Source organism: Phoxinus phoxinus, assembly GCF_949152265.1.
Source record: "Phoxinus phoxinus genome assembly, chromosome: 2".
Lineage (NCBI taxonomy): Eukaryota > Metazoa > Chordata > Actinopteri > Cypriniformes > Leuciscidae > Phoxinus > Phoxinus phoxinus.
In genome coordinates, this window is record NC_136877.1 from 10,872,452 (window position 1) to 10,886,950 (window position 14,499).

Here is a 14,499-nt window from a genome sequence, read left to right on the forward strand (position 1 = left end):
GTAACTCCACTGGGCGGGGCTAGTTAGTTAAAAAAGTTAACTCTCTGTGTTCTAACTTCATCTGTGTTAAAGCGATGTAGATTATAATGTAATGTAATGCGTTTTACAGGGGCTTTTTTGAAGTTGTGTTTTGTGTTTAATTTTACTCAGCAGCAGGGTCAGATACACACACACAAGCCATTGCATGTCATTGTGAACAGAGCTCCGATAGTGGTGCTGAAATTGGAACACATACTGTAACAATAAGTCACTTTCACCGTCGAGTTTCGCCTGTCGCAGTCGTTTGTCCCCTCGTGTGTCAAGCCCATCACTCGTGAGAGAGTCAGTCAGTTTTTCAGATAGAGCGGTGACATTAGCATCATAATAATCCCAAAATTTCGAGCAATCCACTGATACTAAATATGTCCTTATTGATCACTGTGGGAGGGATGAAATATCGAGGCGAAGTCGAGCTGTTTTTTACCGCGACGTCTCGGAGTGAAATAATGATCGGTGATCAGAGCTCTCAGCAACGGGGAGAGGGAGGGTCGTCTCCGTGCCAATGGCTCCGCCCACAACGCAGAAGCGAATTGCTAATGAGCTACTGCCGCTCTGCTGAAGCGAAGTCCCAGAAAACAGCACAGGTTTTGAGATTTTGGCTAAAAATGGCATAATCATAATTTAAAGACCACTGGGAATGTTTAAAAATAGCTCAAAATATGATCGGAGTGGGACTTTAAGCGGGTCAAAAAAAAGTTCAGCTATTTTCATTTAATATAAATGTAAACTTTTAATATAATTATTTTAAGCTCTTTGATTATATCTCATGTATCTTAACATTTCACCTTTCCTCTATCCCAGTAGTGCCAGAAGAGAAGTTTTTGACCCTGGAAGGTTTCCACAAGTTTACTCTAGACAGAGCCAAGCAGGATATTCGCAGTGTTTGGCGTGCAATCCTGGCATGCGGTTATGACCTACACTTTGAAAGGTTTGTACCTTCTCTTTTATAGACAATGGGCCAGATTCATGAAAATCTTCTTAAGAAAGAAGTTAAGTCATTTCTTAAGATAAGATAAGCCCATTAACATATCTGAATTTGAGCTCTGGAGCTTCCTCAGCGCTTGTATAGACAGTGATACGAATAGTAATAATGCTGTCTGTTTTACTGAATCAATGCCTGGCAACTCGGTCCTCATTCTTTGAAAGTGCATGCCAGCGTCTTCTCGACATGTCGACAACACAAACCAAACTCTTCTAGGCCTCAGCTACAACTACAGTGTTTAAGGGCGGATCAAAGTAGACATTGTTCGTGGACAGCCAATGTATACCATAGGCTGGCATTGTGCAAATTGAAGTGTTAAGTGGGTTCATGCAGGAAGTAAGACCGTAACTGCTGACGACTCTTTCAAGCAGTTCAGAATCAGTTCTTTCTTTTGGGAGACAAGGACATTCGTCTTGGACTTTGATATTAGACTCTTTGCAGACCTTTTACATTCACAAACAGGGATAGTATACACACTATATGAAATAATATACACTTTTATTTTTTTTTGTGAATCCCACCTCAAAATTGTGGTGTTTTTTTCAAAACGAAATTTGTTTGACATTTCTAATCCTAAACACAGCCATGTTGAAGCCTGCAGTAATGTTTTTCAATGATGTTATGGCAATAAATCATCAGAAATATTGCTGACTTGTGCAATTAAAAATACTTGTCCAGAGGTGAGGGAGTACAGGTGAGGACTGGAAATACTCAAGCGCCCTTTTTCGTCCTAATGCTTGGTAGTTGTCTATGGATTTGCCTATATTTGGCGTTGAAAATGGACATGGAACATCGATTTTACAATCGATTCAACGAACACTTATGTCTCAAAAAAAAAAAATCACAAAAGTGACAGCCCTAGTTTCTGCAGATCTCTCTTGTTTCTCACTTGAGTTTTGGAATAGTCTTTTAAAATGACTAGAATAATGAATGTAACTCTCTAAAGTTCTCAATGGTGTCATTATAAAGTAAAAACACTTCTTGTTTTAGATGCACATGCATCGACTCCCGTCATGCTCAAAAAGCCAGTAGAAAATGGACCTTCGAGATGGACTTTGCGCTGGTCCAGTTTGTGAACCGCCTCTGCCGACATCTGGCCATCACACCTGCCCGGCTACATCCACATGAAGTTTACATCGACGCCAAGGATGTCGTTGATCCCCAAGTCGCATGCTTGTTAGGCAAGTCCATCTCCATATTATGTTATGCTGTTAGATTTGGATTATGAGATGTTACATACAGTCACCAAGTTTTTAGCCCGTTTATACATCGAATGTAATTCTGATCACACAGGTGTTCCAGTCGAGAGTTTGCGACTGCGGTTTGCTTTACTGCAGTCACTCAACAGCACATTGGAGAGCTTCTTCCTGCCATTAGTGGAGTTAAGGCTGACGCAAACCTATCAAAACAGCATAGCGACCCTTCTGTGCGAGGCCAAAGGTCAGTCATCACATAAACATGCACACAGGCCTTTTTGTAAGTATTGTTTCTTTAGTACCTAAATAAAAAAGTACCAAAAAGTACTGTTTTTGAACAGGCTGAGGAATTCACTCTATTGATTGTTTTCAATATATTGGATATTTATGATGAATATTATTTTCTTGGCAGTATGAAATGAAGCACCATTGAATATACTGTACATGTAATGATTTTCATGTGCTTTTTATTTGGCCTTTAAGTTTCCCAAGACTACTTCAGTAGAGAAGTGTCATACCCGCTTATAACTTGTATGTTTCTTTTACACCTCAGTAGCAAAAGAGTTCTCTATAAATCTCAATAAATCGGTTCACCAATTTGTTTGCATCATTTGAAACTGTTCATGGAAGTCCTTGTGTGGCATGTTACAAGTCCTTTGGAGAACCATGTTTATAAATGTCAAGTGTTAAGTACCATAGTATATTATCAAATTACCAGGTTATTAGGGCAACACTAACTAACAAAAAAAACATTGCGATATATTGTAATATGAAAAAAAAATATATGAAAATTCACCAATGACTTGAATAGCTCTTTTTGGAATGAATGAATTATTCTAGAATGATTGGGGTGACTTTGAAGGGGAGTGAATCTGCATAAAAATAAACAAATTACAAGATGCATAGATAAAAACAAAGCACTGTTTATTTCCTTTATATCTTTGTTCTATTGTATTTAAGTCTAACAGTATTCAGGTACTAAAGTTAAATAATCAAACGTAAAATAACACGGCATTAATCTTTGTTAAAGCAGCAAATGTGATTTATTAGTTTTTTTTTTGTCTTTTGTTAGATTAACATAATGACAGACGTCAGTAGATTTATTAGGCTACTGTCACTTTAAGACAATGCACAGATCCAATATAATGATACCATTATGATTCTTTCTTTCTTTAAAGAGAGCTGAATTCGGTGTTCGCATGCTGTCGCACCAGAAAACAGCGTGCAAGATCTGAATTTAGTTCTTTTAAGCAATGTCTTGCGCTTGAATGCTTTAATTTCTCACTCTTTGAACTTATGATGGTTAAGCACATCCTGCGATGTGGCTATCATGGATGCGCACTTCGCAATGTCAATGCCAAACGATATATTGTGCAGTCATACAACGTATTACCATATGATACCATCGCTGTGCTATGTTACCAACACAGTACTGAAATTGACATATTTTACATGTTCCCTAAAAACACATTTTTAGCATGCTTTTAAAAAAAAAAAAAGAGTACTTATTGCATAAATAATATACTTAAGTGTGAAATTAATCTAATGTTTTCACTTAAAGGGTTTGTTCACCCAAAAAATAAAGTCAATAGTTATCCCATAATTTACTCACCCTCGAGGCATCCTAGGTGTATGTGACTTTTAACCAAACACAGAGTTATATTAAAAAATATATCCTGGCTCTTCCAAGCTAATGGGAGTGAATAGAGCCTGAGATTTTGAAGCTCCAAAAAGACATCATCCTCATCCATCCATCCATCATAAAAGTAATCCATACGACTCCAGGGGGTTAATAAAGGCCTTCTGAAGCAAAGCGATACGTATTCCTTAGAACAATATCCATAATTATAACTTTATAAACGATAATCACTGGCAGAGGTCACTCTTCTGCAGGAACTAGACTTGCGTACACTACAATTGCACATTTAAAACGATTGAGCGCACTTCTTTTTCACAAGGCTTCTTTTTCCCCACTTTATTTCATTTGTAGGCCTGATTTTTTACGACACCAAAGTGACCGTTATGAACCGGGTGCTGAATGCAACAGTGCAGCGGACTGCCGACCACGCTGCCCCTGAGATCACACTCGATCCGCTGGAGATAGTGGGAGGTAAACTGAACGAAGCATCACTCACACAGAAGATGGTTTGTGCTGTCAGTTCTTCACACTCACAGCTGTGTATTACAGGTGAGATGCGTGCAGCAGAGAACACATACTTCTGCCAGGCTGCACGCCAGCTGTCATGTGTCCCGTCGTCTCAGCTGTGTGTCCGGATAGCCAGTGGAGGAGACCCCACCTATGCTTTCAACATCCGCTTCACCGGGGAGGAGGTCCATGGCACCAGTCAGTGTTACAGACTTCTTTCATGCAAAACACCAAATCCGAATCACTGTCCCAACATAACAAACCTTCCTTGTGTGATGTTCAGTTTTGATGTTTTTTTTTTGTTTTTTGTTTGTCTGTTTCTTACATGGGCATAACTAGTGTTGGGGAGTCTTGTTTTAGTATATATACTATTATAGTATTTATTAATATCTTAAATTACATTTTTATTTTCATAATATTATGTGATTTTGTCATTTTTTGCTTTTATTTTATTCTATTTGTCTGTATTTTAATTCAGTTGTAGTTTTAGTAATTTAACTTGTATGTCAGTTAGTTGAAAAGGCAACTTTTACATTTTGCAACTTTTGCAACTTAAGTTTTTCATCTAATATTTTATTTTAGCTTTATGTCCATTATTGTTTTAGTTTATAATCATAATTTTAGTACTTAAACTTATTTTATTTCAGTATTATTTATATACTATTATAGTATTTATTAATATCTTAAATTACCTTTTTATTTTCATATGTGATTTATGTGATTTATTGCTTTAATTTTTTTAATATTTCTGTCTTTATTTTAATTCAGTTGTAGTTTTAGTAATTTAGTTAGTAGTTAGTTGCAAAGGTAAATTTTGAAATGTTTCATTCATAAGTTTTATCTAATATTATTTTATTTCAGCTTTATTTTAATTATTGTTTTAGTTTATAATCATAATTTTAGTACTTAAACTTATTTCAAATCAGTTAGTTGCAAAGGCAACTTTTCTATTTGTTTGTTTTTATCTAATATTTCTGTTTTATTTCATTTCAGTTTAGTTTTTAGTAATTTGTTAACTTCAACTCAAGCTTAACTCGTTTCAGTTTTTCATCTAATATTTATATTTTATTCTATTTCAGCTTTATTTCCATTTACGAAAGCAAACGTTTACATGCTTCTTACATGTCATATTTGCTCAGGTGGATCATTCAGGCATTTCTTGTGGCAAGTCTGTAAGGAGCTGCAAAGTTCAGCGCTCTCGCTGCTGCTCCCTTGTCCCAGTGCTGCAGCAAATCGCAATAAGGTTTGCTTGCATGTTTGATGTGTTGGATTTCAAAAAAAAAATTCCACCTTCCTTTGTGGAAAACACAGCTTGACTTTTGTTGTGGGTGTGTTTCAGGGAAAGTACATTCTTACACCGTGCCCCATCACTTACGCTGAAGAGCAGCTACTGAATTTCTTTGGCCAACTGCTTGGTATTGCTATCCGGGCAGATGTTCCTCTGCCTTTGGATCTGCTCGGCTCCTTCTGGAAGGGTCTGGTCGGTGAGGCACTGGACCCAGTATCTGACTTTCGAGAAGCGGACCTGCTCACATACAGCCACATTAAGAAGTTTGAGAATGTAAATTATAATTCATATTATACAATGAATAGCCTTTCATTTCTTTAAATGAAATGTGATTTATTTGTTTATTCGTCTCTGGAGCGAGTGTGATGTGACATGGACATTGACCGCAATTATGAAATTGGTTTTACAATCCCAATATCATGTTTTCTGCATTTATCCATAGCTATACCCTTTAAAAAAAAAGTGAGCTTAATTGTATTGAATGTGCATTTTAGTGCACTTCAAATATTAAAAGTATATGTTTCAAAAACTACTTGCAGATAATATATTAATTAAATAAAAGTACACTTCATTTTCAGCTAATTGCATTTAATATGCATTTAGATTCAAATTAGTTTTAATTTAAATACAATTACCATGCAAAACAAACGCTCTGAAGTTCAACTGTTTGCATTAAATATAAATGTAAACTGTAGCACTATTCAGACGATAATTGTTTCCCTACGTGGATGTCTGTAAAAATAAATTACGTGCCAAAATAAATAAAATGGCGAAACTCATGCGTTCAGATGGCGATTTATTCACGGTGGAGGAGAGAGTTTAGTGATCCTACGAACCCGGGAATCCGCTGTTCACGTGGTCGCATGATTGTCTGCTGTAAATATGAATTTATTCGTATTATTAGCATATGACATTTTATTTTATTTTATTTTATAATAGGAAAATAGTATCCTATTTATTATGTGATTACTTAAATCGCCTGTTGAAATATAGGAAGATAGACATGCTATAGTTGAAATGGTCTTGCATTTTATCTCAAAATGATGGATGTCATTTTTAACAATATGGAAATTAGCGGAAATAAGTTAATGCAGCCTCTTATTTACATGAGGTAAAGATTAAGCTGCTTAGTATGTATTTTTTAATGTATATAATTCTATATAATACATTTTAAAATGGCATTGCTGTATTGGTTTATTTCAAATGTTTACTTGCTTTTTTTCCCTCTTTCTCCTTTCGCTGAGGTGGAGCGGTGATGAAATATTGTTCTTGTAAATACTTCGTAGCATTTCAATAATAAAAGTGTATATATTTAGAATACATGCAAAATACAGTAAAGCGCAACAATTATTGTACTGTTCTGAATTTTAATTGATCTCCACTTTATTATGTATCACTTGTACGCCTATTAAATGACCACACGACCTAGGCGTTTGTCAAAAAACAGTAGGAAATTCAGCCGGGGATTTTTACGTGGGTGGTGGGAGAAAAAGACTGACATTCTGAATTCGGGCGGCAATAAAAATCACAGACCAACCCCTGTAAATGTTGAAAATACCTTATGTCCCTATGAGAAACGATTACCGCCCGGATATGGCTTATAATACATTTTCATTCAATTGCACTTAACATGCAGTTAATTGTCTGAAAACATTACATTTTGTTTTTACCTTACTTTATTCTTTCAAAGATTATTTCTGTAATAAATATTTGTTTTTCATCTTCCGCTTTAACGCTGAACCCTCTCGTCTTCACAGTTGGCTGATGAGGCGGAGCTAGAAGCGCTATGTGCTGATGTATCGTCGCAGAGCCACTTGGGTGAGAGTCCTGATTCACCAAGCCGCCCCTGCTGCACATTCACTTACATCACTATGACTGGAGAGGAAGTAGAGCTGTGCCATGGTGGTCGTGACATCGCTGTCAGGTAGGAACCATTGACCGATTTATATAATTCTGTTCATGAATCTTACATTTATATTGTATTAGACCCAAAATATGGATGTTTTATTGTAGGGATTGCCTAATCAAGAAACGTTAAATGCTTCTTGATTGTATTGAGCAAAATGTGTGTGTTTGTTCAGCTGGGAGAATAAAGAGGTGTACGTGCGAGCGGTGCGTGAGTTACGCCTGCGAGAGCTGCAGAATGTGGAGTGCATGTCGGCTGTGCGAGCTGGTCTGGGCTCCATCATACCCCTGCAGCTACTGAGCTTACTGAGCCCTGCAGAGGTGGAGCTGCGCACCTGCGGCCTGCCCGACATCAACCTGGAGTTCCTCAAGGTGAACCACTGAACTCTCTCCTCTACTTCTGTATGATGTGTTGACTAACACTCCAAAGCACATGTAAAGTGTAACATTAGTCCTCTGTAGGCGAGTTGAGATGAACCCATGTGCAGTTTATTTGCATAGTCCAAAGTGAGCAAAACAAGACGATAACTTGAACTATAGACTTTGAATATAACATTAACATGAATATAAATGTGAACTTGACTTGACTGATCGACAGCAGAATAGAATACACAAACAACAATACTTGACAAGGTAACATGAGGACTTAAATGTATGGACAATGAGAAACACAAGACAACAACAACCAATGGCAAGTTGGATCTAAAGAACACGAACCAATGAAAAGACAGAACTGATAACAAGAAAATAAACCATTTAGAACATGACACATACAGTAGTATACTAAGGAACCAAATGACAAGATCACATGAGAAGAACAGGGAAACGCATGACATGAACAAATTTCAAAAATAAAAGGCATGAAAACATTTCCATGAAATCAAACCAAAAACAGACGTGACATAAAGGGCTTGGTTATAATTTTAACTAGTGTGTTATTTGAAATTACATTTATTGTTATTTAATGTTTTTTAAATTTACTTAATTCTAACTTCATTACAAATATGTAATTACAAATATATATTTAAATACTTGATTCAAGTTTTAATAGAAATGGCATTTCTATTAAAATGTCAATAGCTAATTTTAGTTTACCATAAATTATTGTCTTTACATTCGGCAGTATATTTTAACTATATTTCAAAGACAATAAAAGTAATTATGAATTGACATACAAAGATGCACTTAAGTTTTAGATAAGTGCATCAAAAAGCACTCTAAAGTTCAGCTAATTGCATTTAATATAAATTTAAACTAACACATTTTCATTTAAGTGTCCGAAAACATTACATTTAATTTACACTTAATTATATTATTTTTAAGTATATATTTTCCGTAATAAGTACTCTTATGTATTTTTCTTTCAGAAGGAGTAGCTTATGTGTAGAGACATATTCATCTCACACCCTAACATATCTGAACTGTTTATACTAACTGTTTTCACATTGCAAACTAGTTCAACATTTGATCAAATGATCACACTTAAAATAAAATAAAACATAAAAAGCCTTTACAGCATTTTTACTATGATCAGTTTACCTTTTTTGACAAGACTAGGTTAATTTAATGATAATTACCACTGAACTGTGTCACCCTGAAGGGGTTTATTTTGCGACCAATTGGCGGTACATTATCCCACAAATGACATGGTGGCTCACCAAATAAACATAGACATGGAATATTGATTTGTGCATAAATCGTGTTAGAAGAGAGAGAGTGCAGAGACCAAACTAACCCAGCTATATAGAAAATAATTTGGGATGGTCACTCACACTCATTACACAGAAATATTTGACTGCAGAATTCCAGTTTGTATATTACAAACAACTGTGGCGACTTTACTCACCAAACCCATTCTCCTCATCACGTTCATCTAGGCTCACACTATGTACCAGGTAGGACTGATGGAGACTGACCAGCACATTGAGTTCTTCTGGTCCGCACTCGAGATGTTCACGCAGGAGGAGCTCAGCAAGTTCATCAAGTTTGCTTGCAACCAGGAGCGCATACCCTTCACCTGCCCCTGTAAAGATGGCGGTCCGGACACCGCTCACGTGCCCCCCTATCCCATGAAGATCGCCCCTCCAGATGGGGCCGTGGGTAAGTGTCCCAAAAAGGATTCAAGTTTTCCATCGCTGTGATGGATGTCCATTAATTGGATTGCAGAGAGGTCATGTATGAGAAATTAACAAAGGCTTGGGGCACAAATGGTATCATAATGATAAAAAGTTTCCTCCAAAATCCAAGATACGGGGAAGAGACATCTCATACTTTAATTGTTCAGAGACATGTATGAGATCAGTGCAGATCAGAGTCAGAAAATAACAGGCTTTGGGCAAAAAGATTGCCTTCAAAATGCCCCCCAAATTCAAGATACGGGTGCAAAAGAATAAGCGATATTAAACAAAATTGTGAAAAACAAACGAAAACGATGACTGTTGGGATTAAATTGAAATGTGAAAATGAATGAAAAGATTGTAGCATTAGGGTGAGTTCAGGTTGATTCGGACACTTTTTCGAAGTCATCTCAATGGCAAGAAGTGTCGCAATCACCCTGAATTCACCGATCTATCAAAGATTTCTTTTTACACATTGTTTTTTACAGTATCAAGCATTAAAACCAATCACACTTTTTTGTTGAGCATATGAATGCAATGGTCAATCAGAGGCATTTACATTAGTCACCAGTAAAGCATGAATTTAGCACTCTCGAATTCTATCATCATGAACAACAAGTGCAGATTCAATGCAAGTAAGAGGTTTTAAAAGGTTTATTTGCAGTGTATTCAGCTTCAGTGATGTGAACGGGTGTTTATGCCAGAGTGCACTTCATTAATGGGGAATGTTATTTGCTCTATGTTTGTATATAATTTATTCACAGTTTAAATAATCGTTTGTTTTTCATACTGCTAAGATAACCAAGCTGAAATCTTGATTCGTAATACGTAAAAATGCAATTCTACTTTATAAATGGTTCTCAACTTTAGTCTGTTGAAAAGGCACGTCATATTCTTGTAAGCTGCACAGACGTGTGTGTTTTTTTTAATGCATTCTATTAATCAACATTAATAAAGATTGTTGATTTAAATGGGTATCGAGTGTAGCCAAGCTTCAGGTATCAGGTATAAATAAAAGCACTCCAGGAGTTTGCACAATACTTGCAGGTTTTAAATGCCCCTATTATGCTTTTTCGAATATTACCTTTCATGCAGTGTGTAATATAGCTGTCTGTGAATGTAAAAGGTCTGCAAAGTTTTAAAGATCAAATAAATGTATTGTCTCTTAAAATAAATAATTGATTCTGAACTGCCGAAATGAGTCGTCAGACAAACTGGCAAAGAAGCTGCTCTAAAACAACATCTTCCCTTAAAACGCTATTGGTCTCGACTATTTAAATAAAGAAATGGTCAAAGCAATATGAAATGCTTCAAACCCTGCACAAAACGTACTTTTGAGCAACTGTTTTTGAAGGATTTGCAGTGATGGCAAAGGAAGCGTTTGCTCAAGCCAGTGGTCCTCACCCTGATGTATGAAAAGTCATGTAATAAAGTTTTTAACGGTTTTCTTTTCAATCTGTCGTAGGCTCACCGGATTTGCGTTACATTCGTGTGGAGACCTGCATGTTCATGGTCAAGCTGCCCCAGTACTCTTCCCTTGACGTGATGCTGGAGAAGTTGCGCTATGCTATCCACTATCGCGAAGATCCTCTCAGCGGTTAAACTTCACCTGCTACTCAACCCTGCTGTGGTTTCTCAGAATCCCCCGTCGGCCACGTCTGAGACTGTCACCACGCAACCTTAAGTGATTACATCAGTCCTCAGTTCTTTTTCAAGAAAGGAAAAGCAAACAGTCATGAAGGAACTTGAAACAGCCCAGACCAATTTGCCTTTACAAAGACTAGCGCTTTCGCGTGGAGGGCAGTGAGTTTGACAGGAGCTCGTGGTGGCAGAGAGTAAGCCACACTTTTATAAAATGATGTGCATACGCTGTCCATCAACAAATTTGAAGGAAGTGGCACTGCAACTGCTTTTCTCCCTTTTTAAACATTTAATCTCTTTCTTCCTCTCATTTAGCCAGTCTGTCATCTTAGCATTCCCTGTGTGCCTCAACCACTGCCTTCTCTCTGTTAGTGACAGTGATTGTTGACACACATTCATTTAGAGAGATGCTGATTTTAGCCTCGCAAAGGACTTTAACATGCGGCTCAAAGTTAGACTTGCATCTTTCGATAACACCATTTTGGGTGCATCTCATGAAAACGGTCAAGAACATATCCAGGTCAAAATTAGGATTTGCATAAAGATTTTTTTAGCTTTTTGCATTTGTCCCACTCCACATCAACCCCCAATTCTCATTAACCTAAAGCACCTGATCATTTCTTTCTTTCTTTTTGCATCGTCCCCGCATTCCCATTTACCTAACTCACCTGTGATTTTCCTCCCCATTCTCAATAACCAAGCTTTGTTTTATTCTTTGCTTTTACCTTCAATTCTCATTACCAAATTTTTTTTTTCCTCTCTTTTTTTTCCTTTTCGCCAATTCCCATTACCATAAGCAAATCATTTTTTTTTTTTTTTTTTTAAATGAAAAGCATTGACCAAGCAATGCACCAGACGCTTTGGTGTTGCAATTAATCAATCCTCATGAATGTAATGCCAAAAAAACGACAACGGTCTGAAATTATGCTTCATTTTCTTTATGCCAGAATATGTTCTTGACAGATTTTGTCAGATTAACCCATGTAGAGGCTTGAAAGGGTTTATGCCCCCGGAGATTAAAATATGTCATGGAAATATTGATGCTACAGGCTCTGTCCAGGGACTAAAAGTACGCATGTGGTCGAGCATATTTAAGAATCTGAACTATAAATGGCAAGATTGCTTTACGACACAAATATCTGCCTATATTATTAAAGGTGCATATGCTGTTCAGTTCTGTATCTGAGGTAAGTCATGTTCAGAAACAAGCTATATAGTAATATAAAGAGCAGTGAATTGTATCCATTTTCATTTTTCAAGTGGTTTCCGATGCGGATTGCTGTAAACTGAATGCAAGATCCTACCTGCCATGCTCTTTGGTTTGGAGTGGTGCTAAGTTTATGGTCTTGTTTGCCAAAACGACATTCATTCCTTACATACTTTTAGTTTGCCAACTACATTACCCAATGGCACTGTTGCAGTCTACCTAGTTTTATTGCTTTTGAGGGATGATTTTGCACCCAATACTCTAGTGCATGAAAATGTCTATTGAAGATACCCAACATTTACAGTCGAGTTGCTTTAGTTTGGCGGGGTTTTTTTTTTTTTTTTTTTTGGTCTATATTTTACCCCCTCCCCTCCCAAAGAGAAAATGTTTTTTTAAAAAGGCGTTTTAATTTTTTTTTAAATCTCTTTTCTGTGTCTTTAAAGATAATACTGTTTGGAAATTGAAATATAAATTGGATGTTCTTTATAGGATTTCCTATTCTTTCTTGGAAATCAGTTGTAACATTTCTAGTGAACCATTTAATTGCGTTATGAGTTCTGTAATATATAGCCATCATTACAAACACACTTGATGCTACTATAGATGTACTTCATTGAAAATATCAGCATTTCAGCACTATAATAGGGTTTTGTGGGTGTGCGTGTATATTATTTTGATTATTACATTAATTTTGAAATGGTTAACTGCTGCTATCAAAGGTAGTCTCTTCATTTTTCTTGCTGTCTTTTTGGAGAGGAGGTGAAGTCTATGAAAAGACATCCGCACAAAAAGCTGAATGCAGTGAAATATGTGTTGTACATTTACTTGATATTTATTACAATTATTTATGACTGCATTAACTTTATCCAGTCTTACCTCTGCGCGTATGGAACGTAACACTGATGAGTGAATGAATCTGCAGAGGTGTTGAAGTTCAGGAGTTTCTGTGTCACAAAAATAAAATATTGATGTATTACAGAACAGTGGTTTCCTCTGTCTTGTGTCAAACTGTGCTGTGTTTCAGTTTATCACCTTTATGAAACACATTTGTCTTGGTTGATACTTTGGCTTGATGCAGCCTGTTTAAATAGATAGATTTTTTTTCCACTTATACTTGACCGTGTAATATGACAGCTTATTTACGCCATGGAATTAAAAATGAAAAGGTAATTGTGACTATAACTCAGTAAAAAAAAAAAATGGTCAAAACTGTGAGTTAAAAAAGTCACAATTACCTTTTTTTTCAGTGGCAGAAACAAGCTTCCCTGCAGTTATGATATGTATCCTTATTCATGGATTCATTCAACGTATTTGCTACATACTGTATCTGTGAAAATCATCTGTTTCTTAGAAGTTTTCATTCTCTATCTATCTGTAAAGCAAAGGTTCTTAATTATTAGTCTTCGGATATTATTATAGGTAACACTTTACAATAAGGTTCATTAGTTAACTACATTAGTTATCATGAACTATAATGAACTGCACGTATACAGACTTTATTAATCTGTGTTGTTAATTTCAACATTTACTAATACTTTATTAAAATCTTGTTAACATTAGTTAATGCACTGTGAACTAACATGAACAAACAATGAACAACTATTTGTATTAACTGTTAACAAAGATTATCAGTAAAAAATGTATTACTCATGGTTGGTTTATAATGTTAGTTAATACATTACAATAAGGTTCATTAGTTAACACTAGTGTTACCATTAAATACATATAAATTCTTATAATTCCGCACTGTATGTTTAAACCATTATGTGCACATACTTGGAAAGCAACTGTGAAAATGCAGATATCCAGAAACGATATTTAGCCTATATAGATAAACTGTAACAGCACCAAAGCGTATGTTAATAAATTAGGCTTTGGACTGGTTGTCTCTTCAAGCGCTTCACACTCCGGTCCTGTGGGTGGCGGAAACGCTCCTCTTTGGTTTATAGCTAGGAACCTTTGTGTCCTGATTATGTGT

At 36.2% G+C, this 14,499-nt stretch overlaps 1 protein-coding gene across 4 annotated transcripts in view; it reads left to right on the forward strand.

The window, feature by feature from the left end:
• Positions 1–13,500, forward strand: part of hectd4 (HECT domain E3 ubiquitin protein ligase 4) — an 88,754-nt gene extending 75,254 nt beyond the window's left edge. For 2 of the 4 annotated variants that reach the window (XM_079638469.1, XM_079638470.1), the window contains exons 66-76: positions 841–967; positions 2,012–2,202; positions 2,315–2,461; positions 4,208–4,327; positions 4,406–4,561; positions 5,503–5,606; positions 5,703–5,924; positions 7,409–7,575; positions 7,733–7,928; positions 9,434–9,656; positions 11,139–13,500. In XM_079638469.1, coding sequence (XP_079494595.1) covers positions 841–967; positions 2,012–2,202; positions 2,315–2,461; positions 4,208–4,327; positions 4,406–4,561; positions 5,503–5,606; positions 5,703–5,924; positions 7,409–7,575; positions 7,733–7,928; positions 9,434–9,656; positions 11,139–11,275 — 1,790 coding nt within the window. In that variant the 3' untranslated portion in view covers positions 11,276–13,500. The remainder of the gene's footprint in view (positions 1–840; positions 968–2,011; positions 2,203–2,314; positions 2,462–4,207; positions 4,328–4,405; positions 4,562–5,502; positions 5,607–5,702; positions 5,925–7,408; positions 7,576–7,732; positions 7,929–9,433; positions 9,657–11,138) is intronic. The other 2 variants (XM_079638471.1, XM_079638472.1) reach the window with 1 other exon arrangement.
• Positions 13,501–14,499: the final 999 nt, after the last annotated feature.